The sequence below is a fragment of the Bos taurus genome, chromosome 18 (genome assembly GCF_002263795.3).
Source record: "Bos taurus isolate L1 Dominette 01449 registration number 42190680 breed Hereford chromosome 18, ARS-UCD2.0, whole genome shotgun sequence".
Taxonomy (NCBI): domain Eukaryota; kingdom Metazoa; phylum Chordata; class Mammalia; order Artiodactyla; family Bovidae; genus Bos; species Bos taurus.
Window position 1 is genome coordinate 18,632,955 of NC_037345.1, and position 26,772 is coordinate 18,659,726.

Below are 26,772 nucleotides of genomic sequence, written 5' to 3' on the forward strand. Positions count from 1 at the left end.
TTGCCAAAGTATAAACGCTTTTTTTCCTTAAGGAAGCGGTGCGTGTGCGCTATAAGCGTCAAGGAAAGAATGGCGATTAGTGGCTTCCTTAAGGCTCCTTTCTCCACGTGTGTTGCCGGCTTTGTTCTCGGAGTCCCTACTCCGGGGCCCGACTTGCGGAGAGGACTTACTGAGAATGAGCTTGAGTGAAAGATGGACTCAGGCTGTCCTCCTCTGCCCCCGCGGGTGTGCGCGCCCTTCCTTGTAAGGCACGGAAGGTGGGCTGCGTGTTCACCTGCCCTCGCCGAGGACCGCAGGCAGGGTGACCTGCTCTGGGCTCCGCAGGATCGCCTGGAGGGCCTGGTCTGCCTGTGCCGTTCTACTTACAGAAGTGGTTCTTTAAAATCCCATGGATTGACTGCTTTGAGAGTTGAGACGTCGTCCCCTACCGTTTCTTTTATCTATTTACAATCGAGACTTGTTCAGTAAATCATAAAATGAGTGTCACGCGATAGGTATTGCTAGTGTTCTGTCCCATAGTGAATGCTGGGGTGCTCTCTGTGTTTGGGGTTTTAGATGTGAGGACACAATCCTCAGTTACTTAGAGCTTACTTTTTTATAGTTTGTTTTTAAAGTGCGCAAGTATATATCTTCACCAAAGTTCGTCATGTAAGGACCAGTTTATACTGAGAGACCATTTATGCTATTAATGTTCCAGCTATTACTGATGTAGGAATTCATTGAAAATGTAATTTTCTTTTCCAGAAATATCCTGTATTGCCATATTTGGTTTTAGTATTGAAACAGTTCTTATTACAGAGGGACCTTAATGAAGTATTTACGGGTGGAATTGGTTCTTATAGTCTCTTTTTAATGGCAGTAAGTTTCCTTCAGGTAAGTAAGTTATACCCTGCTAGTGTACACTAAATGTTTTTTGTTAAATAAATCAGCTGGGAATCATTTTGGAAAAAAATTTTACTCAAGCTCTAATTAGAATACTTCCCTTGGTTACTGACAACTTTTCCCTTTAAACGCTTTAAACCAGGTACCTTTTTTATAATTTAGCAATTAAATATTTTAAAATCCCAAGGAAAGAATTTTTTTTTTTTAATCTCATGTGTTCTAATATTTTTGAGACTTTTCACTACAAATTTTAACACAAAAAGTATGGTGCAGTTTCCATAGGTGTGCATAGTAACATAAATGCCAAAAATAAGAATGTCTTTCTAAGCAGTTACTATTCTAAGTGGAGACTTACAGTTGAGTCTCACTCGATGTCTGGGTAAGATGTGTTGGAAGTCTTAATATCCTCAGTGAGCGTGCTCATGTGGTACAGCAGTGTTGCCAGCTGCCTGACTCTGCTGGTGAGTCAGAATGACTTCCTTGATGTTGGGCCAAGCCGACTCTCTCAACATCCTGGGCAGCTGTGAAATCCAGCCTCGTAAATTATCCCCCACACCCGTGGGCTCCACCTACACCCTTGGGTTCCACCCGCGCCCATGGCGCTTTCGGTTGTCTATAACACAAGTACTGTTACAATTAGTCTGCTCTAACTCTATTATCTGTTGGCTGCTCTGTGAAACTAAAATTATAATAATATTGTTTATAGAAGTTAGAATGTCATTTACTGTCCTCACCTTGAATTCAGAGAAAATCCAATGTAATTTTTTTTTTTTTTCTCTTCTCGTTTTAGTTACATCCCAGGGAAGATGCTTGCATCCCCAATACAAACTATGGTGTTCTCTTAATAGAATTTTTTGAATTATATGGACGACACTTCAATTATTTAAAGACTGGCATCCGGATAAAGGATGGTGGTTCCTATGTGGCCAAAGATGAAGTACAGAAAAATATGCTAGACGGCTACAGGCCATCCATGCTTTATATAGAAGATCCTTTACAACCAGGTATTGAATTTAGGTAAATTTATGGACATTCAAGAAGAGGGCATTGGGAATTCCCTGGAGGTCCAGTGGTTAGGACTTTGAGCTTTCACTGCTGAACAGGTTCAGTTGCTGGTTGAGAAACAAAGATCCTGCAAGCCACCCAGCTCAGTCCAAAAAAGGCTTAGTCATTATATTGTACTTTAAACTCTCTTCAGGTGAAAAATTAGGGATTAACTTGTAATTGCAGTCATTCATTTTTCCTCAAGATATTTTATAAGCAAACACATGAACATAAACACACACACCAGAAAAACACATTGTATGCTTGCAAATGAGTGGGGTTAGGAGTAAAATTTATTTGACTCTTAAAAGCAAAGGAGAACAGATATTAGCTCTGTGGGTGGGTTTGTGCGTCTCCAGTTTGATAGCCATTTTAAGTTCTTCTCTCTTTAGTCCTTACTGCTCCTGATTCTAACCAGTTGTCAGCCAGGGATGTAAGTGAGGATTCTGAGACACACTGCATGTTTCAGAGCTCTTGAGAGAGAGGGAACCAAGAGACAGTTTATTTTCCTTTTGGACCCTTCTTCCTTCTGTAATTTTGCATAGTGTGCTTTTTCCAGCTTTATGTTGGCTTGAAAGTGAGTGGAAAATTAATTCCTCCTCTTTTCATGAAGCTCTATGTTGCTTGCTTGTATTCTAATTTTTCTGGACAATATTTTTTCCTGGTATAATTGTAAAATATTTAGATTCTGCATTATTGGACGTCAGTAGAAATGCTTTTAGTCATTTGCTTTAATGTGTTGACTTTGAATATACATACATATATATAATATATATAGAGAGAGAGAGAGGCTTCCAGGGTGGCGCTAGTGGTAAAGAACCCACCTGCCAATGAAGGAGACTTAAGAGACCCAGGTTCGATCCCTGGGTCAGGAAGATCCCCTGGAAGAGGGCATGACAACCCACTCCAGTATTCTTGCCTGGAAAAATCCTGTGGACAGGGGAGCCTAAAGGGTTACAGTCCACAGGGTCGCAAAGAGTCAGACACGACTGAAGTGACTTAGCACGCATGCACGTATTGACTTTGAAAATAAGTAAGGAAAAAAAGTTAAAAGAATAGTTTCCTAGGAGCCCTTTTCTGGCTGAATGAACCATCTTATAAACAGTAATAGATTATTCATTGAGTAAATGTTCTTTGAAAGCCAGCTCTACGTAAAGGACACAAAGGATTTTTTCAGTAAGATGGTCCTTGCTTTTTAGGAGCTCATTATGTAGTGCAGGAGAGGTTTATAAAGCTAACAAGCAAAAAAATAGGTATTTCTAATTTAGTTTTGTTTTTGTTTCACTCTTAGGAGAAAATAGGCAGTTGCTTCTTTTATTTTCATAACTGTGTAAGGGCTAGTCCCTGTTGGGCCAGAAGACATTCAGGCAATTTATATGCCATAATGACATATTTATGCATGATCTACACGTTTAGAGCCTGGGGAGCTGTGGGGCCAACTAGCGGCTCATATTCTGAGGACAGTGATTGCCCTTGCTCTCCCAGAAGAGGGCTCGTGAACTTTCAGTTCATATTAAGCCACAGTAAATTTTAATATGTTATGTATATATTTCTTTTGAAGGTAATGATGTTGGAAGGAGTTCATATGGGGCCATGCAGGTGAAACAGGCCTTTGATTATGCCTACGTTGTCCTGAGTCATGCTGTATCACCAATAGCAAAGTACTATCCCAACAATGAGACAGAGAGGTAAAAGTTTCACTAAAATCAGCCCATTGCGTCAAAATTGTTTGCGACTTCTTATCTTCGAATTAATGTACCTTCGTTCTTTTTTTTTTTTTTTAACACTTGCAGCATATTAGGTAGAATAATTAGAGTAACAGATGAAGTTGCCACATATAGAGATTGGATATCAAAGCAGTGGGGCTTGCAGAATAGGCCCGAGCCTTCATGCAACGGTAAGAGTTTTTCATTGATCGATTGAGTATTAGAGGCTTTTCTGTGTTGTGTGTGCTTAATGGGAAGAAACGTTTTCCAATCTTTTGCCACTCTTTCAGGAAATGGTGTTACCTTGATAGTAGATACTCAGCAGTTAGATAAATGTAATAATAATCTATCTGAAGAAAATGAAGCCCTTGGAAAATGTAGAAGTAAAACTTCGGAATCTATTAGTAAACACTCTTCAAACTCTTCATCAGGTCCAGTGTCTTCCTCTTCAGCCACACAGTCCAGCTCTAGTGATGTTGTAAGTATGAAGACATGGTTTTCTACACCTAGCCCCTAGGGGTTCTATTGCTGGGATAATTCTATCTAGAGAGCCATGGCTAACTCATTTTCTTATTTGTTCCTCAGAAATTTTAATAACTTTAATGATTGTACTTTTTCTCAACATTGTGTTAAAAGTTTCAAGCATACAACAGAAAGGGAAAGAATTTTAGTGAACATCCGTATACACTACCACTAGACTCTGTCATTAACATTATCCTGGCTTACACAGAGCTGTCCATTCATTTACTAATTCATCTTATTCTTTACCACATTTCAAAGCTGCACAGATGTTAGGATACTTCCTACAAAGTACTCTCCTGTACTTGTCATTACCCACAGTTCAGTGTTTGTCGTTTTTTCTTTGTATATAAAATTAACATGTAAGGAAATCTTAATTATACATTTAACAAATGCATACACATGTGTAACCCAAAATCCTAACAAGATGTTGACTATTAACATCTCCCCAGATGTTTTCTAGTCAATCCCCAATCTTACCGTCAGAGGTAACCACTGTTACGATTTTTCTAATACCATCAATTAGTTTTGTCCTTCAAAATTTTATAAAAGTGGGATATAAATATATATACCCCCTCAATCACCATTTATAAATGTACAATTTAAGTGGCTTTTTTTGGGGGGGATATTTATAGTATTGTATAGCCCTCACCACTATCTAATTCCAGGACATTTCCATCACCCCAAAAGAAACCTTTTAGTAGCCCCTAATTTCTTCTCTCCACCATGCCCTGGAAACCCCAAATCTACTTTGTCTCTTATCCTCATAGAATTTTCTAATATCAGTTATACCTACCTACATTACTTATCCTCATCAGAGTTACTTTTGAGTTTGTTTAAAATTGAAATCTAAAATGGCCTTTATTGACTTTTATAAGTATACATGACAAAAAATAAGCTCAATGTGAAAAAGACAGTTTTTTGTTGTTGACGACCATTTATCATCATGGAGTCATAAATCCTCACATGCGGAATCTGCTTGTGTGCTGTTCTGGTTCCTAGAGCAGAGCCCTGGAGGACAGAGTGCTGAGCTGGCTGTCACAGACACAGGGGCGGAAGCAGAGACGCCATGAGAGGGAGCTCTAGGGACTGAGAGTGTGTGTCTCTGAGCTGCTGGGCAGAGTGCGAGGGCCAGGGCAGACTTGGGGAGAGGAGCAGTCACGGCCCAGGCAGCCCACAGACGGGTGGGGCTCGGCCCGGCGTCTCTGGGAAGTCCGGTCTACTCGGCATGTTTTTTTGGAGGGAGCACTGAGTTGTCATCGCTCTCAGAGAGTGAAGCTTGTGAAGTGATTGTTGTGTATTTGGTTGAAGACATTGACTCAGGCACTGCACGTAGGCGCTCACTCTTCACCATGCTCGCTCCACAATACCGTGGTTCCTTTTCTGTAAATAAGAATGCGGATAAGCTTGGACCTCTGGGAGCTCCTTCAAGGCCGATTAACAGGGTCAGGCGTGGTCAGTGGATTTAACAATGAACAGAAACTCTCATAAAATAAGCCACTTTAAACCTTCGGAGGAGAACTTAAGCAGTTAATTTTATAAATTCCTCAGTGTGCTTCCTTTAACTCACAGATGTTCAGACTTAGTCCAGAGAGTGCTTAGCTGAAGTTGTTTTCCTTTCTTAATGTTGAACGTCTAAATCATTACTTGTCACGTTATAACTCACGTGACTTGTGTTAGGATTCCGACGCGACACCATGCAAAACCCCGAAACAGCTGCTCTGCCGTCCGTCCACTGGGAACCGGGTAGGGTCGCAGGACGTGTCCTTGGAGTCCTCTCAGACAGGCGGGAAGATGCAGAGCACCCAGACCACTAACACACCCAACAGCACCAACAAGTCCCAGGTGTGTGCAGCTTGTGTTTTTAATTGTCAGTGTTGAGTGTGGAATACCTAGAGTTTTGTACATGCATATACACGTGCACATGTGTATACACACACATTATGGCTTTGAAGAAAGCCCTAGGTTAAAGAACAAATGTATTTTATTCTAAGAGGTTCCAGAGCATGACAGTGCTTCTAGTAACAGGGTGTCCCGATTATCCCATGTAACATAAACCTTTGTGGAAATCTAGCAACTGGTGCTTCTTTATAAGATGTCTGGTCTAGCCAACACCTTACTACAGATATACAACATACAAATATTTGCTTCAAGTTATAAAAAGTTTCAGTTGTACCTGAAGTAAACTCACATGAAATTTTGGCATGACCTCCCTGCTATGTTGCACAATCTGAGAAGAACATATCCTTTTTTATTTTAAAATTCAATACCCAGTTGCAGTCAGCCATGGTCAGCTGATTAGCTTTAGCTTTGACTTAAAAAGGCCACAGAGACACTCTTGTAAGCTTTTTAGGTGCCTAAAATTTTATTCATCTTGAGTAATGAATCAACATGAGGGGAAGAAGCCATTTCATACTGGACTCTGGCCTAAGGCCATCACGCCCTCTCCAGTACATCAGGGACCCTGGGGAAGGCCCCTTGACAGTAGAGATTGACCGTTAAGTCAGTCACCACATGTCTGACTTAACTCACAGAATCCACTTTATCTGTACAGCTTTACACATGTGTGCATGTGCACCAAGCACAGACTCATTTAGAAATGGCCATTGAAGTGACGTGTGATAGCCAGAAAAGAGTGGCTAGCCGTGGTGACCCCTGACCTGGCAACACATCTGCATATCTAATTAACAGCTTCTTCCAGTAATGCCATCTATTATGTGATGTATTGATCGATAGGTTCCTTAAGAAAAACTTAAATTCCATGTACTCTGTTAAGAAGTGGTCTTATGTTTTTTCATATTTCCATTAAAAAATTATGTAAGCCCCAGAGAGTTAACCCCTTAGCATGGTTTTCTGCCTATTAGATAAGTCAGTGTGTTCCTAATTATGAAAACTCCCAAGGGAGGTCTTACAAGTGCTGTGTTGAATCGCAATACTGATGTCTTTCTGACCGCTTTCCTTCTCTGCAGCACGGATCAACAAGGCTCTTTCGTTCTTCCAGCAAAGGCTTCCAAGGTACAACCCAAACAAGCCATGGTTCCTTGATGACAAACAAACAACATCAAGGGAAATCAAATAATCAGTATTACCATGGCAAAAAGAGGAAACACAAGAGGGACGCCCCCCTCTCAGACCTTTGTAGATAGTCGGCGTCGTGCGACGGACTGTCTTCTGTGTGCAATGATCTCACGCGAAGGACAGTTGGATAGGGACTCCTGGGAGACATTCGGGAGCCTTACCCTGTTCAGACGTTGATTTAGCAACTGCGTTTTTTCCCAGCTCGCCACGGAATGGATCATGAAGACTGACAACTGCAAAAACAAAAAGCAAGCAAAAAAGGGGGAAAAAAAAGGCTGCTCATTTGATAAGTCATATGCTATAACAGGGTCATTTTAAGATTTAAAGCTTGAATGTAAAATAAATCTATTTCTCATTGGCTTTATGCAGAGTTATAGGGGATAGTATTCAGTGTGGGTAGGGTGATAGACACAAGAAAATTTCAGAGGATGGGGTGGGGAAGGAAAACACAGGTATCATATAGGAAGTCCAAATTTCAAAGGGGAAAGTGATCTGTGCATGTTTTTTTTTTTTTTAATATTTTTGCATATATTTACCATTTTATTGTGTGTATATATAGATGACCATATAGGAAATTGATATTTGTAATAGTGGATTTGTTAATACTTTTTACATAACATTACTGTTTAAATTGTAAACAGATTTTTCTCAGGATTAGTTTGAAAAATAATCTGAATTGTCATCTTAACATCCATCTATAGGGAAGTGATTAGTTCTATTACTCAAATTTGTTTCCTCAGCATTGAAATGACTTAATAGAACCCTCGTGACCTGCTGCAAAAATTTTCCTCTAAAGAAAAGGTTATGGTGGCAAATGACGTTTATTTTATTTTGTAAAAAAAGAAAAAAAAATGTACTATGTACTTTTGTGTAAACACTGAAAAATCTCTAGTCATCTCTAAGAATTAACTTGCAACTGTTTTCTATAGTGCTGTCGTCTTGGGCAGTGGGCAGTTACATGACTTCGTGTTTGTTTCCTTTGCAGTCTTTTTTTTTTTTTTTTTTTTCTTCCTAATAGGGAAAAAAAAAAAAGGCCACCCGCATCTGGTCCCATTCCTGTTGCAGTGAAACCTCGAGTTCCACAGACTTTGCATGCTGGCTCCTCTAACCCTGTGTGCTGCGTGTGCTTGTTTTTCTCATCTCTTATTCTTTTTTAAATTCATGCTTAACAACTGTGGGAGAGAATAACTGTAAACAGCTTTAATTAAATCATACTTATAAAAAACTATTTTCTTAAACTCCACTTTATGCTTTTGGTATTGTTGATCTTTAAAAATTAAATGGTCTTTGATAATGGATCTATTTTGTATTGCCTTATTAAGACCAAATACTTCTTGTCATCCCATTCTTTATCCTCTCCTTTCATGGAATTGTTATCTTTAATTAAAACTTTTTTAAACATTGGCTTGTTTCAATCATACTGTAAATTTTGGTTGTGGTCAGTTTTGAGTGCAAATGAGATGTATCATTCTGTTATTCATCACGTGTTGAGTTTGAAACTCAGTTGGAAATACTTAATAGAATGTAAGTGGTATTTCTGAAAATGCTTTCTTTCAAGGTGAACGCTTTTATGTTTAGCATCAGTGTCTGTGGCTCTGTTAATTACAGCCATTTCTGAGATGAGATTCTTTTATATATATATATATATATATACATATAAAGTACTATTATTGGCTTTTAGGAATTTCTTTTATATACGTTTATGAAATACTGAAGACCAACCAGACCGTTAATGGACACTTAGTGCAACTTTTTATAAAGAAAATAATGCTAAAATAAGACCAAAACTGATGTCATCACTGAAATTAACAGTTTTCAATATGTTCATATTTTAATTCACAATGGAAAAATGTGTTCCAAAACTGGAAATTCATAATGCTTGTGTAAAGCGTGGAAGATTTTAAATACGATGTTATTTTGACAATGTTTGAAATTTTAGAGTCACATTTTATTCTGATCAGAATTTTTATCAAGATGTTGAGCTTTTGTTTTTTTGAAACTAGTTTGTCATAACATATTGTGCATAATCACAGTATTTATTTTCTAGGATTATTGTGAATGTGTAGACTTATGTTTACTGCTAAGGGAACAATTATTTATAAAACAATATTAAATCCAGTATTAGCTGCCTATTTCAGACACTTAATACTTGCAGAGACCCATGTTACATTTACCACACTGAAGTTTTGTTTTGTTTTGTTTTCAAGAATCACCTTCATTGTTGAAAGTAAATGTACTCTTAGGGTGCAGATATTAGTGTTCCAATAAGCATGTGATTATATTAAGGTGGTGGTAGCGGGAAGATAATCTTGATTCCATTGGGAATCTTAGGTTTTCGTAAATTTATTGGGAAAATAGTTTTTCCTGTACTGCTGACGTTTCTTTTTGGTAAACAGTATCTTTCTAAAAGAAAAGCATGAAGGAGAAATTGAGGTGTGTACATTTCCTCAAATGACCAGCATTGTATTCGTGAATACTGTGTATCTTGCAATGAACAGTGTGGAAGCTGTTCATTTTTCAACCTGAAGTAAAATACTTTCAAGAACTTTTAGTTTGCCTGCTCATTTGTTTTGTACATTTCATCTCTGTATTTGACTCCTGTCTTTTTTTATTTTTTGAGTTTAAATACTTTCTCTAAAGATTTTGTGACTATGTCGGAAACGTGCCATTTAGATACTACAGTCCATCCATATCCATGGGTCATAACCTTCCTGTGCTAGTACTTGTAGAGAGGGACCTTTCAAATTCTGCCTTACTGTGGTGACATTTCTCTGGCGGTCACGTATGTGTACGTGGCTGGTGTGGAAACTCCTTAAAAAGTCATAATAAGCTTATCAATACTGGTTTTTAGAGGCGCTGATGTGTCAAAGAGGGGTCCGTCAGCGCAAAGTCTGAGCGGTTATGCTTTGATGATAAGGGTAAATGCATTTTTTTTCTTCTGAAGGTGCCCAGTTTTTAGTGTCTTGGATTTGTTTGGAGATGCTGCACATGGCTTGCAAATCTATCTTTGACCTGTGGGGTCTACTGTTGCCTTCCAGTCTTTTAACAGTTGACCATATTATTATATGTTCGTTCTGATTTGAGTGTTTTACTTGGATTTTGAGCCTCTCATTAATATTTAGGTTATCTGCTTTGGCTCCACATATTCCTGGATAAAGTCTTCACAGAGCAACATGTGGTAGGGAGAGCATGTTAATAGTCTTTTTTTTTTTTCTGCTGGAGTCTCATATCTCCATGTGTTTTCTTTTTGTTCCCTTCCCCATGTTACCGTGTGTGTACACTGTATTTCCCTTAACCTATGGACTACTGTTTGGGGACTCTGAGCTGTAGGTGAGTCACAAGAGAGTATGACGGCTCTGAGCTACAGGACTGTATTACTGGACATGTATTCATTGCAAAGACCTCTCTAGTGACGAGGATGTAATTTCTTAGGTTGCTCTGTAGAAATCCCTGGGAATCACCATCATAGGGTATTGTTAATAAGTTTTGCTGATGTTTTTATTGTTCATGGCATACCTTCCCAATTTTAACATTGATCTGAAGCTTGAAACCAGTCAGTTCCTTGAGTTAAACCACATGCTGTTGAGTTCTTAAGAGTTTCAGTCACTAACTCTAGATTGTTGATAGGAAATTAGTTGCTTGTCAGTTAACTTTTCAAACATTAAATGGTAAAGTATAAAAAGAGATACCCCCAGTTTTGCTGTGATAAGTATTTAAATGTCAAATAAATAATCAGAAGAGTGCATGCTTATCTATCAGTTCTTACTCTCATTAACTGTTTGAGTTAGTGGAAAGCCACATTCTCATATGGTATTTTGTGAGCAGCGTATTCAATAAATGACTGTTAAACCTGAGTGGGCAAGTTATATTTCTTAGTTATGGTTTATCCTGATGGTCATCAGTGACGTAGTTCATGTGGTGAAATGTGTAGAGAATGATGTGGTACTGAAGTGAGAGCAGAGATACATGTGAGCAGTTCCTTGGAAAGGCTGCTGATCTGTTGGCTATCCAGAGTGAAATATTTAAGGAGAATTTTTGGCTAATAAACTGCTACCCTGCTAATGTTTGTTGTACTTGTGTCAGGTTGGGTTTTTTTTTCCCCTGAGTATTTGGCTTTACATTTTCTACTTGAGTGTGTGCCTTACTAAATTTAAGTTTAGCCCAGTCCACATTCTGCTCGCCTGAAGGAGGTAACACTTCAGAAAGCAGCTGAACCAGAGCGACAGAGATAGCGCATCCTCTTTGACGACTGAAAACGTGAGGTGCTTCCTGGATTTTCTGAGAAAAACTTTAGCCATGTCAGTAGGAACAGATGCTAACAGGGAAATCAGGTGTTCTCTTATTCCGTGTATTTCAGCGAACATGTTGATTGGTACTCGCACATGGTACTCGCACATCATCTTACGTTTTGCGTTTTAATTTAAGTCCTTTTGGTTCCACACAGTCGTGGCTTCATTGCAGCAGCTTCTCCGTGTCCTGATTACAGGGAAGGTCTGCACCACGGAAGCAGTCTGGGAGAATTTGTTAGAAGTGTTGTTTTTTCTTAAAGATGCTTTTGGTAACAAGAGATTATGAAACAAGCTGGTCCTTACGCACTGCTGGGGTGTGTGGGAGGGGAGATGAAAGAGGCCCAGGAGAAGCACGCTCTAAAACCAGTAACTAGGTGAAATTCAGTCCTTGTCTCATGGATTAGTCCACCATCCCTTCTAAAGAGAATGAGATTTGTGGGTATCAGCCACGTTCTTGGAGTTTCAGTTTATCTTCACCTTTCCGCTTGGGTTCTGTGCAATTCATAGCTGTTTCTAAATCATTTCATACTACTTTTATATTTGGTTGCAGTTTATGTTGTGTGTTTCTTTGTCCCTAAACATAATCTCTATTAAAATTTAAGATCACCTCTCTCTGGTTTTTACATGCTGAAATTTCCAAAGTCAAGTCTTTTGAAAGTCCTGTAATTATGAAACATTTCAAAGACTTGTTATAAATATCAGAGTCTTCACACTATACTCAGGACTAAAAAGCACCATCTCGTCAACGTGGTGTTAAAGATGAGAAGTTAGGTGGCAGCTAGTGTAGTTTCTAGATATGAAATGTGAAAGACTGTTGAGATAAACCTTTTTTAGTGGAACATACATAGAAACATGTATTTAGCAGTTTGATGAACCTATGTTTATTTTTAATAACCTTTTATTTATTTCCTTCTTTGATTAGCATTGCCTTCTGTGTTAAGAAATGCGGATTCCTGTGAGGTGCTGGAGGTTTGAATCATCTTGTCTAGTTACCGCTGCAGAGGCACTAAGGAATTTACCAGAAAATGAGATTTGATACAAATGATTTATGAAATCTCGACATTTCCTGAGGTCTTATCACTGGGCACCAGTTAACAATGCTATGAGTGAATTGCACATCTGGAAGCTTTTTTCTTTTTTAAGCTAACGACGACTTCTTCAAAGATGTGAATTGTTTGCCTTAAAAATTTTATAAATTGCATTTCTACACACATCTGCCCCCAGTGCTTACCATTGGGTTTATTATTCACAATCTGCAATTCAATAAAGGCTTTGTGCTTTGATTTATCTTCAAAACCTCTGGTATGAGCCTTTATGTAAGACTTGAATAGTTACTGTAAAAAATTACTTTGTAATTCTAAGGACAGCCCAGTTTGCACTGCTAAGAGGTTGTCTTGTATATGTACAGATAGTATTTCTGTGGGTTTTCATTTTTTTTAATGCCAGCAGAGGAGTGGTAGAAGCTTGAAGATGCTTTTCTTTTTCCCTCTTGCCCATGTCCTAGCTTCCCCGATGGCTCAGCAGGTAAAGAATCCACCTGCAATGCAGGAGATGTAGTTTCAACCCCTGGGTCGGGAAGATCCCCCGGAGGAGGAAATGGCAGCCCACTCCAATATTCTTGCCTGAAAAATCCCATAGACAGCGGAGCCTGACGGGCTATAGCACAAAGGGTTGCAGAGTCAGATGTGACTGAGCACACATATCATAGCCAAAGATACCCTTTTGGCCTCCCCATGGCCATTGTAAGACTATGGGAACTGACTCCTTTGAATTTGGATGTTGGCAAGTACCGGCACGGTTTTATCCTTTGCTTTAATATAAAAGGTGGTGCTTGCTGTACTAAGAAATTGAGTCACCATGTTCAGTGGAGCAGATTACACAGACAATAGAGTAATGAAAATGTTAGGTTCTCCGAAGAACAGAGAGAAGCAGGGTTAATAATCAAGTGCAACCAAAGCGTGTGTTCAGAATCCCTGCTCACCCAGGGGGCAGAACTGGCAGTCCAATGGCAAGGACTTGCTGGGAACCTGACTGGTGGTGGGGAAAATCCTGGATTGTTTGCTTCGGGATAATTACAAGCTTCGTTTCGGGTGAAGAGTTGCTCAGCAGTCTGTAGGCAACTGGCTGGTAAAACCAGACTGCCCACTCCAGCTTCGTTTCTTCTGTTCACCTCTTACATTTTTACTGGAAATGTTCTTTTTTAAAAAACAATAAAGTATAATCCTGTTAAATAGCATCCCAGAAATTTCTCAAAGTAAAGTGGAAAATAAACAATGTACAGAACAATTTTGTCCATATACCCAGTGAATTTACTTCCATTCCTCAACTAATATATGAGTGTATGTTATATTGTGAAGAAATGTAATATGTAAATATCTACATAAAAGGAATTATTTACCCTTCACCCTCTTAATCCCTCAATATTAGAGCCAGCTACTTTAATATTTGGGGATGTGTACTCCCAGTTTTTAAAAAGTCCATTTTTATACATAAATATATCTGCACAAATATAATTTCAGAGGGGTCTTTTCCCCATCTTACATAAGTGGTATCATTCTGTAGTAGTCTGCAAATCCCCTGTCACAGAGAGAGATCTTTAGCGGTCTTTCCATGTCTGCACATCCAGATCTACTACTTTTTTATATGCTAACATTTGCTTGTAAGTAGCTTTGGTAAATTCACATGTCAGATGCCCCAAGGCTCTTAAGCTAATAAGCGCTTATGAAATGTCCAGCACTTTTCTGCTCAACTTGGATTGGGGTTTTATAAAATAACTGCTGTTTGATGGCACTTTCCTTCTGAACTTTTACTGAGAGAAAAAAAAAAAAAGTCCCCCAGTTTATCTTTTAGGTGAATTTTCATGAGTTGCTTTTTGATACTTTTGTTAGGATTTAAATGTTATAAATGTGGGGGCTTCCCTTGTAGCTCAGTTGGTAAAGAATCTGCCTGCAATGCAGGAGTCCTGGGTTTGATTCCTGGGTTGGGAAGATTCCTGGAGAAGGAAATGGCAACCCACTCCAGTATTCTTGCCTGGAGAATCCCATGGATAGAGAAGCCTGGCAGGCTACAGTCCATGGAGTTGCAAGAGTTGGACGTGACTTAGTGACTAAACCACCAAACCACCACCAAGTGTTATAAATGCAACATGGTTGTTTGAAACTACACCCTGCTACTTTTTTCTGTATTTCCATGTTTAAAAAAAAAAATGCCTCTGGCACAACTGATAAAAAAAAGTTGTATTGGTCATTTTCCACCCACTTGCCCCTTAACTTAATCTTTTAAGACCCCCCTCAATAACTGTAGCAGCAACATCCATAAAATTCTCTGTAAAAATAAGTTGTCTTAAAGCAGAATGAATCATACAGTGAGCCAAGAAAGGGAACTCTGGAGAGGAAAAGAATCCAGCTATTTGGGTCAGGAGAAAGCAGAGAACTGCCTTGGGTTTTATTGGAAAAATCTACTGGAAAAATTTGTTGGAAAAAGGATGAACAGTAGCTGTGGGAAACTTCGGATGGTGATCTCTGTAATCTTTAGGAACTATCATTTTCTAAAGCGCTACTTTCTTATGTGATGGTAGGATTTCTGCTATAGTCTCTGTTCATTAGCAGTAAAGTCTGATGAGATGGTCTATATTTAGCAGGTTAGCTTAGGAATACAACAACTTCGACTTTTAAGTTGGGACCATTTTTTATGAAAAACATGCTTTATACTTCTTGTCTAAGAAAACCACTTAAAAATACCAATGAGATAAAAAATTTACATTTTATGGCAAGACAAAAATTGAAAGATAAAAGTTTACTCTGCCTGTTTGGGCTGCCTCCCTCCCCTCTATGTACATCTCCATTATGCAGTAGCCAGACACCCCCAAGAGCAGAAATACCTGCTGAACCATGAATATCAATTTTTTCTCTTTCTGATGCCAGCCATGTAACTCCTTAAAAGATAATATTCCTTTCTCAGTCCTGTAAGGAGTCATGATAATTTGTACATGCAGACATCTTTGGTAGACTTTATGTACGATGCCACTATATTATTCTCCTTAAAGATGCCAGTTGGTGCAAAATGCACTGGTCAGATGACCTGGAGTCATACTGGGCTGTACCTAATGGAAGTTCTTAAAAACTTAGGACCTTATTAATGTTACTAGCTATATTACTTGTATTTTGCCTATTTTACAGGATTACTGTTTCTTCCATTACCAAACGTGTAACTGAACCGCAGGTAAAATTAATGATTGTTGTTGTTCAGTTGCTAAGTCGTGTCTGACTCCTTGTGACCCCGTGGACTGCAGCACGCCAGGCTTCCCTGTCCTTCACTATAGCCGATGATTTAGGCAACTTGAAACAACTGATCAAATAGATAATTATAATAGTGTAACTCCATATGTGGGAAGAAGCAACAAGAGGGAACCACTTCCTGGGCCATAACAGACTAGTAAGACAGGCGGCCCAGAGGTTTCTGGCTACTGTTAACAGGGCCTCGTCCACTAATAGCAAGTTGAGTGGCCTATCAACGAAATCCTTGCCTGACCTGGGACCAAGCATTCTTGGTCACAAAATGCCTCCCAAAACTTGGGTCAAAATTAAGACCAAAAGGTAAGGGGTTGTAAAATGAACAGTGTGGCTCAGCATTCAGTCATCAGCCACTGCAGCTGCTGACCCCCAGTACATCCTGAAAGGGATTCAGGGTAAAGATCACCATGAGGCACCCTGTGCTCTGAGACTGGCTCTCAGATATTTTCAGGTGAAAATGTTACGGCCCTTGCATCTTGTTATGCATATCACAACACATCTATGTTATGATCTTGCATCTTCCTATACTTCGAAAACCATTAACGAAGACGTTTGTTCCTCATGGCCAGCAGCAACCTTCTACTGAGACGGGTGCTTGGTTGCAGGTACCTGGCCTCCCTGCCTAACTTCTCAGCAGTTCTCAGATCTCTCTGGAGAACTATAATCTTCAGTTTGACCCGAATAGAGTTTACCATTTCTTAGATTGACTTTTTTCATCAAAAACCCAAGCTAATATGTGAAATCATCTGTTTGGGAAATAGCATAAATTTGTGTTATATGCATGTTTAGAAAGCAAGTAACTAATTCAGACTTGAAAACAGGATTAAAATGTTGAAGAGAAACCCATCAGAAATAGAAATGTCAATTTTTTTTTAAATTATGAAAGTATGATAACACATTTAAGGAGACTTTGAAACTACAGAGCAAAGTTATATATGCTGCTAAGTCGCTTCAGTCGTGTCCGACTCTGTGTGACCCCAGAGATGGCAGCCCACCAGGCTCAGCAGTCCCTGGGATTCTCCAGGCAAGAACACTGGAGTGGGTTGCCATTCCCTTCTCCAGTGCATGAAAGTGAAAAGTGAAAGTGAAGTCACTCAGTCGTCTCCGACTCTTAGCAACCCCATGGACTGCAGCCTACCCGGCTCTTCTGTCCCTGGGATTTTCCAGGCAAGAGTACTGGAGTGGGGTGCCATTGCCTTCTCCAAAGTTATATATAGTTCCACTGTCTATTACGGTTATTTAGGTAAATTAAGACTTCGATGGAGTTTCAATATCAACTACTCAAAATTTAATAGAATGAATAGAAAAGTAGGATATAGTAGGCCTGAAAAGCACTATGAACCAATTCAACATAATTAAAATTTATACAGTTTTCACACAACAGCAGGATACATTCTATTCAAGTTCCCATAGATTATAAACCAGGAGACACTGGAACATACCCAGGGACATAAAGAAAAGGTGCAAAAATTTCATGGTCTAAAGATACTGAAGTCATATAGTCTGTTCTCTTATCATTGTGGAATTTTGTTAGAAATCAATATCAAAAGATATTTGAAAATAACCCACATATTTCAAGTGCAATGTGACCAAAAATGTCAATGTTTAATGCCAACATTAATGTGAAAGGTAAGGAGAGGGTTAAAAGTATCAAGTGACCTAATCAAGTGGTGTATCAATACTCAAAAGAGTTATTGCTCAAGTTGGATTGCAAATCACTTTTGTACTTAAATCACTTAGCAGGTATCTTGAGGAATGTGGTTTCATGCAAGCACTCAAAATAGTTGAAAGGTGGTTACATCATGCATCTTGTTTTTAAAATCCAATTCAAGAAAACAGTGCTTTCACGTAAGTAGGCAAGGCATCTGTACAGGAAGATCCAAGTGATGGGGGAAAGGTAACGCAAAACAGCCTGTGGAGAAAGTGTGTAAGGCAGCCAGGCTGGCACAAGGGGGTCCTGACAGGTTGGGCTGGGCCCTGCCAAGGTGAGAAGCAGGTGGATCAGGCCAGAGCAGCAGTTTTGTTCATAGTTTGAAACCAATAGTTTTAAAAGTTTGTCTCCATTCCTTCTGCTTTCTACCTCCCCACATTTTGGGAGAGTAGAGTGTTTGCTTCCATGTCTCTAAATAATATATCTCTAATACTCTTCTTGATTTTTTCGTACTTGAAATTATGTATTGACTTCCCACCAACCCTGAATTCCTGTGCCCCAGCCTCCCAACAGTTACACTCAATTGTGCTTAGCAAGTGTACAGTGGTTACACTATCATTACTATGTGGATGCTGTTCTCATCCACTGAGATGTATAACTTTTTCTTTGTACAATTTTTGTTTGTTTTTCCTGGTGTTTTGTGTGTGTGTGTTTGTTTTTCCATGTTAATTCACCATCAGTTCAGTCGCTCAGTCGTGTCCTACTCTTTGCAACCCCATGAACTGCAGCATGCCAGGCCTCCCTGTCTAACACCAACTCCCGGAGCCCACCTAAACTCATGTCCATTGAGTCGGTGATGTCATCCAACCATCTCATCCTCTGTCGTCCCCTTCTCCTGCCCTCAATCTTTCCCAGCATCAGGGTCTTTTCAAATGAGTCAGCTCTTCGCATCAGGTGGCCAAAGTATTGGAGTTTCATAATTCACCATAAACTCTGCCAATTTCCCAAGTCTCTCCACATGCTAAGGTACATCAGAGGCATCTCCCCTGGAGCTTCTGTCCAGCTGTGCCTGTGCACATCACCCTGGTCTGTCCCACTTCCCACCTGGACATTCCCTTCAAGTTCCCTGTGTTGCACCTCCTGTTCTCTGTATCCTATGCTTCCCTCTTTTTGATAAACTCTCTCCTTTCATTAGCACACCCCCTCCCCCCGCCCAGTAGTTTGGGCTTCCCTCATAGCTCAGTCGGGAAATTATCTGCCTGCAATGCAGGAGACCTGGGTTCGATTCCTGGGTTGGGAAGATCCCCTGGAGAAGGAGGTGGCAACCCACTCCAATATTCTTGCCTGGAGAATCCCATTCACAGAGGAGCCTGGTGGGCTACAGTCCATGGGGGTCGCAAGAGTCAGACACGACTTAGCAACTAAACCACCACCAGCCGGTAGCTTCCTGGAAAAGGGTACACAGACAGTAAACACCTGAAAATGTCTTTGTTCTTCATTTATGCTCAACTGATTGGCTGGCTGGGTATAGAATTCTGAGTTGGAAAACATTTTTCCCTCAGAATTTGAAAGCATTCCTTCATCACTCTCACCGTTGTGAGAAAAGCTGGTTGTGACCTTTTTTTTTTTTTCCCTTTCTTTCAAAATGTTTAAGATCTTCTCTTTGGTTCTCAATGGCCTGAAATTTCACTACTATGGAACTGTGGTGGTTCTGTTTCAAACAGCTGTACTGGGCATTAGATAGCATCACATGAACTTCAGTGCTGAGAAACCCTGAATTCTTATCCAGTCTGGCATTGCATGATCTTTATTACTGGAAAATCTTGCATTTTTTATCTTCCTCTCTTCTGTTTTCTCAGGAATGCCAGTTATTCTGATAACTGTGTCTATTGGACTGATCTCTCATTTTCTTATCTCTTCTCTATTTTCCATCTCTGACTTTTTATTCAACTTAACTTTATCTTCCAACCCTTTTAATGGCTTTTCATTTTAGCTATCATGTTTCATTTGAGGTTTTTTTTTCCCCTCAGATGTTCCTTGTCAAAAAGTAGTATCCTATATGATTTTGTGGTTATGACAAATTTTTGACTCTCTGAAAGTATTAGTGATACAGTTTTTGCCTGTATAGTCTCTGTGAACTTTTTCCTCCCTCCTATTGTCTTGGACTCTGTTTTTCAGGGTTAGAGGCTTTCTTCGGATTCCTGGTGTTTTCTCGTTGCCTACATGTGTGTAAAGAATGGGGCCTAACAAGTTCGTGGGACACTCTGGACCCAGTGTGGCATCCAGCTGTGTGCTTCTCTCAGGGTGATCAGGCTTGATGGGGGTCAGGGGAGGGTCTTCAGGGGCTCCCCACAGAATCCCTTCAGCCTGGGAGGAAGAGTCTGGCTGCCAACATCCTGGGAGCTAGCTGAGTGAGTGGGGAAGAGGGCTGGCTTGGGCAAGGGGGGCAAGGCTGGCTATGTCTCAGTTTTCCATATAAATTTGCCTTTTAAATTTCTCTTTTCTGACAGCTGGACTTGGCGTAGTCCATTCCAGAGACTTGTTTTAGCTTTTCCAGAGAAAACCCTTGCAGACTTCTGTGTGAATGAGGAGGGGTACCCAGCTGGGGGTGGGCGGGGACGTTGGTGGTCAGGGTGGGGGAGAGGCTGGCAGTCTTCACTGCTCCTGAGGTTTTCAAACTACCTTCTTTACTTGAGCCCTATGATGCTTCCTGAGATACTTGGCACTTCCACTTTTCAAGACTTTGGAGCTTATCCCAGTATAATTGGGATTGAGTGTTCGTTTCCCCAACTGCCAGGGGAAGATTCAGTTTCTCATGTCTGCCAAGTCAGCACCACTGAAAAGCCTGCTTTTCACCTTCCAAATCTGTTTTTTCTTCATTTTCTTCATTCTTATGGGACTTAAAAAATGCTTTTATTGCTGTTTTAGCAGGTTTAAGGAGGCAGCAGTAAACAACGGGTTCAGTCTACCATCTTTTCTGACCAGTTTTTTGCCTTCAATTTTATTGAGGTACAACTGACATACAGCACTGTGAAAGTCTAAAGGGTGCAGCATAATAATTTGACCTGGCGAGTTTTCTAATATAAAATTGGGTTGCCAAGGAGAAGGGTGTAGGAGACTATATCCCAAACCTTGAGAATGAGTTATCTCAGGGAGTGGCATTTCATCCTTCTTATCCTTGGATTGTTTCATTTTTCTACTGTGAAGTACATTTCCCCTTTCTAATTTAAAATTGATATCCACACAGCCCATACACAGGTACTCACAGGGCATCTGTCCATGGCAAGACTGCTAAAGGGAGTGAGGACAAGAATAAAGCTCCTTCTTCCTTAGGGGTAAGTAACAAGGACCATCTGGCTGGGAAGGTGGACGCTGCTCCACATAGTAATGAGTGAAGAAGTTGGACCAGGTCTGAAATGACAAGCACCAACCTCAGGAAACTTGTGTGCTGTCCTGCCCAGCCTGATAAGGAGACGGGTTGAGTTTGCTGAGATAGGCAAATCATAACTTCTTCTGTCGTGATTTATTTTAGGTTTTTGAATCTTCTTCTCCCTACACAAGTGAAACAAGGCCCCTGAACTGTTGTCTACCATAGGAATTCATTCAGGCAACAAACGTTGATGGTTTTCTAGCAGCAGACACTGGCCCTGTGGAGGGGGGTGGGGTACACTGCCCCTGGGGCAGTTAGAGGGACTCTTCAGACAAATGTGTTTTCAACACTGTGGATAATTAAAATCACAAACATGCTTGATGTGGACATTTGGAGACCCACTTACCTGGACAGACACGTGCAACTTTTAACTACAACCCTTCAGTGTGGATTTGACTTCCTATGCAGGCTTCTCCAATCCAAAATTACTAAAGTACCTTCTTTTGTAAGTTTTGTTTTCATGAACAAAGATCTTGAGTCTATTGGTTGACTGTTGTTGTTACTGGTCTTTTAGTATGGTGTGAGTTCCATTTATCCTTACAATTTAGAATATACTATATTGTCTTTTTGGCTTCCCAGGTGGCTCAGTGGTAAAGAATCCACTGTACCTACCACGTAGGAGATGCAGGTTCGACCCCTGGGCTGGAAAGATCCCCTGGAGATGGAAATGGCAACCCATTCCAGTATTCTTGCCTGGAGAATCCCCATGCACAGAGGAGCCTGGTGAGCAACAGTCCATGGGGTCTCAGAGTTGGACACAACTTAGCAACTAAACAACAATAACAAGAGGTGCTATGTATCAATAATAATTCTGCCTCTGCTACTGTCTGACTCTGTGAGACCCCATAGACGGCAGCCCACCAGGCTCCCCCATCCCTGGGATTCTCCAGGCAAGAACACTGGAGTGGGTTGCCATTTCCTTCTCCAATGCATGAAAGTGAAAAGTGAAAGTGAAGTCGCTCAGTCATGTATATTGATGAAGCCATTCCTTCCCTTTCTGATTTCAAGTGCCATCCTTGACACGAACTAAACTCATGTGGGGGTTTTTACTAATGCATGTTCACAGACCCACCCCAGGACCAGAATCTCTGGGAATAGGATCCACCCATAGTTGGAGACCAGTGCCTTAGAGCCTTCTACACAGGCTGGCTCAGTCGAGTCTGGCTCTGGGGCCCCAGGAACCACAGCCCGCCAGGCTCCTCTGTCCATGGGATTTTTCTGGCAAGAATACTAGAGTGGGTTGCCATTTCCTTCTCCAGGAGACCTTCCTGAGCCAGGGATGGAACCCTCATCTCCTTCTTTCTGAGGGGATTCTTCACTGCTGAGCCTCCAGAGAAGCCCCACCCAGGAGCTGGGTAGAAGGTAAAACTCTTGGTGGCCACACCAGAACTGCTGCATCTGAAATTCAAAGTTGGGCCCGGCAGTGTGCGTTTTCACCAGGCTTCTGGGTGATTCTCATGCTGGCCACAGTTTGAGAATCACTGACCAAGGACTTAGGATGCAAGAAGGCAGCCACTGAGGTGACCACAGCACTGATGGGGTGATGGAACTATCCTGGCAGTTCTTGGTGAGCACTGAGGCAGGCGTCATGGTTAACTCACTTTCTCCAGCTCTGCTTTTCTGTTTGCTGTCAAGAGAATTGGTCATAGAGTTGCATAAAGATGACACACACATGCACACATGCAAAGGTGGGAGGTCGTAGAATCGCTCCCTGCCCTGACCGCCCCCCCCCTCCCCCCGCCCCGCCACACACACCATGAGGGGCTGAAGGCTTCCAGCTGAAGGACTGCAGAGAGATTGCTGAACATAAGCCCCAGCTGGGTCATCGGATGCCTAGGGCCCCGCCTCTCTCTCTCTAGGGAACACACTGCCCCAGGGCAGAGGCACTCACTGTTCTTGAGGCCTTGGAGCACACAGGTGGGTCCTCTCACTTCCTGAGTGGTGGCGGGGGGGAGGGGCTGCAGGAGGTGGCGGGCACGGAGCCTGAGCTGGTTCTGCTGAGGATTAGGTCTGCCTGCCCTGGCTTCCCATTTCCTGTGGAGGAAGTCCCAGCCACTAGGAAGACCTTCCCCTGTGAGCCCTGGGGAAGCAGCAGTGACCTGTCAGGGCTCCAGCCCAGAAGGCCAGGGGCCACCTTCTGGAGACCCAGAGGCTGTGGGAGCCTGAGGCGGTGCCCGGCCTGTCTCTGGGGAACGAGGCAAGGCTTGCTGCTGACAGACAGAAGGCTCCGCTGGGATCTTCCCACCTGCCACCTGAAATGGACATCACCTTCCAGTGTCCCATCATCTGATTCCTCAAGGTCCAAAGTAGGTGGCCTCTGGGCTGGGTTCTAAGTCCACTGTGGGGTCAAGGCTGTGACACACACGCTCAGGGTTTCATCCCCGGGGGGTTACCTCCGGGTACCTGACTCCAGGATTCCATCACACGGTCCCAAGTAGACCACAGTTCATCAACCGGCTTTTCACAGGATCACCTGGGGGTTCGTTCAGTTGCAGACTCCTAGGCATCTTTCCTCAGAGAAGGCAATGGCACCCCACTCCAGTACTCTTGCCTGGAAAATCCCATGGATGGAGGAGCCTGGTAGGCTGCAGTCCGTGGGGTCACTAGGAGTTGGATACGACTGAGCGACTTCACTTTCACTTTTCACTTTCATGCGTTGGAGAAAGAAATGGCAACCCACTCCAGTATTCTTGCCTGGAGAATCCCGGGGACGGGGAGCCTGGTGGGCTGCCATCTATGGGGTCGCACAGAGTCGGACACGACTAAAGCGACTTAGCAGCAGCAGGCATCTTTCCTGTGGGACTCTGGCCTCTGAGGTTGGACCTGAGATATGGGTATAACAGGGGCTCACTTGATTCCTCTCAGCAAAACGGGAGCCCCCAGTTAACACGGTGGGCATAAGGGCGCTTCGGACAAGTGGGAAGAGAGAAACTCATGCAGGTCTATGAGCTAAATGCCCTCCTCATCTTGATTACCCCTTCAGTCAGTTTCTGTCCCTCCCAGCCGTGACTCAAGAGGAGGGTTTTCTTGCTCTTCCAGCCTTGGTGCTTCGGAAACAGGACAGCGGTTTTTTTTTTTTTTTTTTTGCTGCCAGTTCTGGGGCCCCACCCTGGGTTGTCGGCAGCAGTGAGTGGGGTCATGACAGGGTTACGACACCTACTTTCTGAGGACAACTACTTTCTGAGGCAGGCTTGGTCTTCCTGGTGCCAGAGAAGAAAGTCAATCAAGGCCAGACTCGCGGTTGGGGTGGATCGGACCTCCAGACCCCCTAGGAGTTGAAGGCCCGAATGAAACAGTAGGTTGCGACTCATTTCCCTCATCTTGGCAGGAGGGTACCAGACCACAGTCTATGGATCCTTCTAGAAACGGGCGTTGCTAGTGGGGGTGGGGTGGGAAATCGGAGCAGAAACAGCTGAAAGAGTTTGCTAGAAAGTGTTTCCCTCCGGGCGGGTGAGGCTGCACCTGGCGCGTCCAGACACGTGCGTGACTTTGAGGAAGAAATGAGTTTGGAGAAGGTTTTATTTCCTGCCCACGTTCCCAGGGCGCCTGGCCGCTGGCTCCCACATCCGCGTGGGCAGGCGGGCGCCGGCCGTGGGGTGTCCGCGTTTTCAGCCTTTCTGGGGGAAACCGAGCAGGGCGGCGGCACGCGGCGCTCCCTCCCGGCCGCGAGGTCGCGGGCTCGGGGCTGGGCCGGGCGGCCAGCGGGGGGCGCCTGCGGCCGCTCCGCCGCCCCCGCCCGCATCGCGCGATCCGGCCCGCGGCGGCGCGGCCACTCGGGCGGCGGAGCGGCCGGAGCGGGAGCCGCGCGGAGCGGAGCGGGCCGGCAGGTGAGCGCGCGCCGGCGCCGGCGGGGAGAGGCGCGGCCGGCCGGGCCGAGGGGGCGCGCGGCCGCCAGTCGGGTCCTCGGACCCCAGCGCGGCGGGGCGTGGGCGTGGGGGGCGCGTCTGCGGCTTCCTCGCCTCCCGCCCGCCGGGGCCGCACCCAGACGGAGGGGTGGGTGTGGGCCGGGGCGGCTGCAGCCCGGCCCCGCGCTCGGCCTGCCTTTTCCCCGTCTCAGGAGCCGGGAGAGGCGCGACCCCCACACCCCGGCCAGCAACTTGCCCTCGGAGCCGCCCCCACCCAGGTCTTGCTCTTTCTCCAGCCCGAGCTTGGGTAGGGTCTTCTCAGATGTCCCCCTCCGTCAGGTACTTCGGGGAAGACCCTGGCCCAGACAGGACCCCAGCGCAGGAACTGGGCCCAACTCCACTCTCCGGATGACAGACTGAGACCTCACTGAGGGGCGTGGCTCTGTGCTCCCCGGGTCCGGCACCCTCCGACCGCTCTGTTGAGATGCCCATTGGGTTATGATGGTAAAGAGGGGCTGGTTTGTCGGGTTTCCTAGGCTCTGAAAAGGCAGGGGCCCCTGGAAGACCAATGTACTCTGTTTAAAGTAAGAAATAACTCAGAGAGAAAACTCAGGTAAGGACAAGACTAAGGGCTGGCTAGAAGCCGTCCAGCTACAGCCAGCAGTGAGCAGGACCCCCTTGCCTGTGGGGGGCCAGGGCTGTGTGTAGATGGAGAGCTGGCAAGACAGAAACCTAATCTTTCACGTGAAAGGGAAGCTAACCATCCCTGGTTGGGAGTGAAATGCTGGAGGCTTTCTCAGTGTGGGCTCTAGTTGTTCTCTCTCCTGGTTTATATCTTTGATCCCCTTTCCCAAAGGCCAAGAACACTTGTTCTTTCTGCAGCCAAGAGCCAAAGCTGGAAAATGAGAGTTGGGGCCGTTTCATTACAAGTAGAGCCTTTAAGGTGAGAGCCACAGGTGCCCTTAGAGGTTGGGCTGTGTCTGGAATGCCCAGATCTGGACTGGCCTTAGGTTCAGGGCCCTCATGGCTTGCTGAAGCCTCACACCTGGTCCAGGATGATGTTCAACAGAAACATGCATGAATGAATGAGCAGCTGTGAAGCTGAGGGGACTTGACAAGCTGGGGCTCTGGGCCCTGAGAGGAGGGCCTCTGGCATTCAGTCACTGCTTTTCCACGTGGCCAGGTGCCCTCCTAGGAGAGGGGAGCGTGTCCCACTGTGGACCTGGAACTCTCAGGGCAGATCCCTGGTGGAGTGAAGAGGCCTCATTGGAGTGGCAAGCTGGGTCTACAGGGGGCCTTTTGGATCTGCCTCCCACTGTGCTGAATGTTTAGGGTCCTCAGTGGCTAGATCTTCCTCGGCCCTTGATGCCCTCGGGCTTATAAGCATGGTTGTTCTTGGGCCTTTTATGGAGGAAGGCAAGAAGAGGCGAGAGAGTTCTAATTTCTGAGGCCAGATGGCTTACAGAGCTGTGGCATGTTCCTTGTACCATTTGATCCTGTGAGTTAGGACAGGAATGATCAACACCGTTTACGAGTGGGAAAGCTGAAGTCTTCAAAGGGCTTGTAGCAAGTTAGGCCTGGAGTGGGGACTAGGGCCTGGCCTTCTGGTCTTCCTGTCCAGTTTTGGCCTGGTTCTGGTGGAGTCTCGGTGCCCATTAGGAGCCTGATCCCACCCCCCAGGCAGTCTCAAGCGGGCCCGTTAAATCCCCCTCAAGAGTGAAACATATTGCCTGTCCACCTACCTGCCCAACTCTTCCTTCTTCCTGTTCCTACCCCTCACTGGGGGATGCTCTGGGGTTTTGCTACTGACCCTACCTTTTGGAACCCCTTCTTTTGTAACTGGGCTCAAAGGAACTGCAAATGGGGGGGTAAAGACTTACATAGCCTCCATGGCAACTCCAACAAGGGAGCCTTGAATGGCCTGCCTGGGCAGGAGGCAGAACAGCGAGTTAGACGTGGTCCCTGCAGTCGGAAGCCTGCTGGCTAAGAGCGGTGACAGTGCTTACGGGTTAGTCCCAAACACCCCTGTAGAGAGA

General features: G+C 43.5%; 2 protein-coding genes across 17 annotated transcripts in view; both read left to right on the top strand.

The window, feature by feature from the left end:
- TENT4B (terminal nucleotidyltransferase 4B) overlaps positions 1-12,814 on the top strand; it is a 73,097-nt gene extending 60,283 nt beyond the window's left edge. The window contains exons 6-13 of one of the 9 annotated variants that reach the window (XM_059877421.1): positions 745-873; positions 1,673-1,886; positions 3,488-3,614; positions 3,720-3,823; positions 3,923-4,110; positions 5,832-5,996; positions 7,121-7,166; positions 12,441-12,814. In XM_059877421.1, coding sequence (XP_059733404.1) covers positions 745-873; positions 1,673-1,886; positions 3,488-3,614; positions 3,720-3,823; positions 3,923-4,110; positions 5,832-5,996; positions 7,121-7,166; positions 12,441-12,493 — 1,026 coding nt within the window. In that variant the 3' untranslated portion in view covers positions 12,494-12,814. Of the gene's footprint in view, positions 1-744; positions 874-1,672; positions 1,887-3,487; positions 3,615-3,719; positions 3,824-3,922; positions 4,111-5,831; positions 5,997-7,120; positions 9,781-12,440 lie in introns of those variants that run through there. The other 8 variants (XM_059877423.1, XM_024978940.2, XM_059877422.1 and 5 more) reach the window with 8 other exon arrangements.
- A 10,138-nt stretch (positions 12,815-22,952) lies between these two features.
- Positions 22,953-26,772, top strand: part of ADCY7 (adenylate cyclase 7) — a 64,722-nt gene continuing 60,902 nt past the window's right edge. For 3 of the 8 annotated variants that reach the window (XM_005218443.5, XM_010814410.4, XM_059876506.1), the window contains exon 1: positions 24,649-24,718. The gene's annotated coding sequence lies outside the window, so the exon portion shown is untranslated. 8 annotated transcript variants of the gene reach the window in all.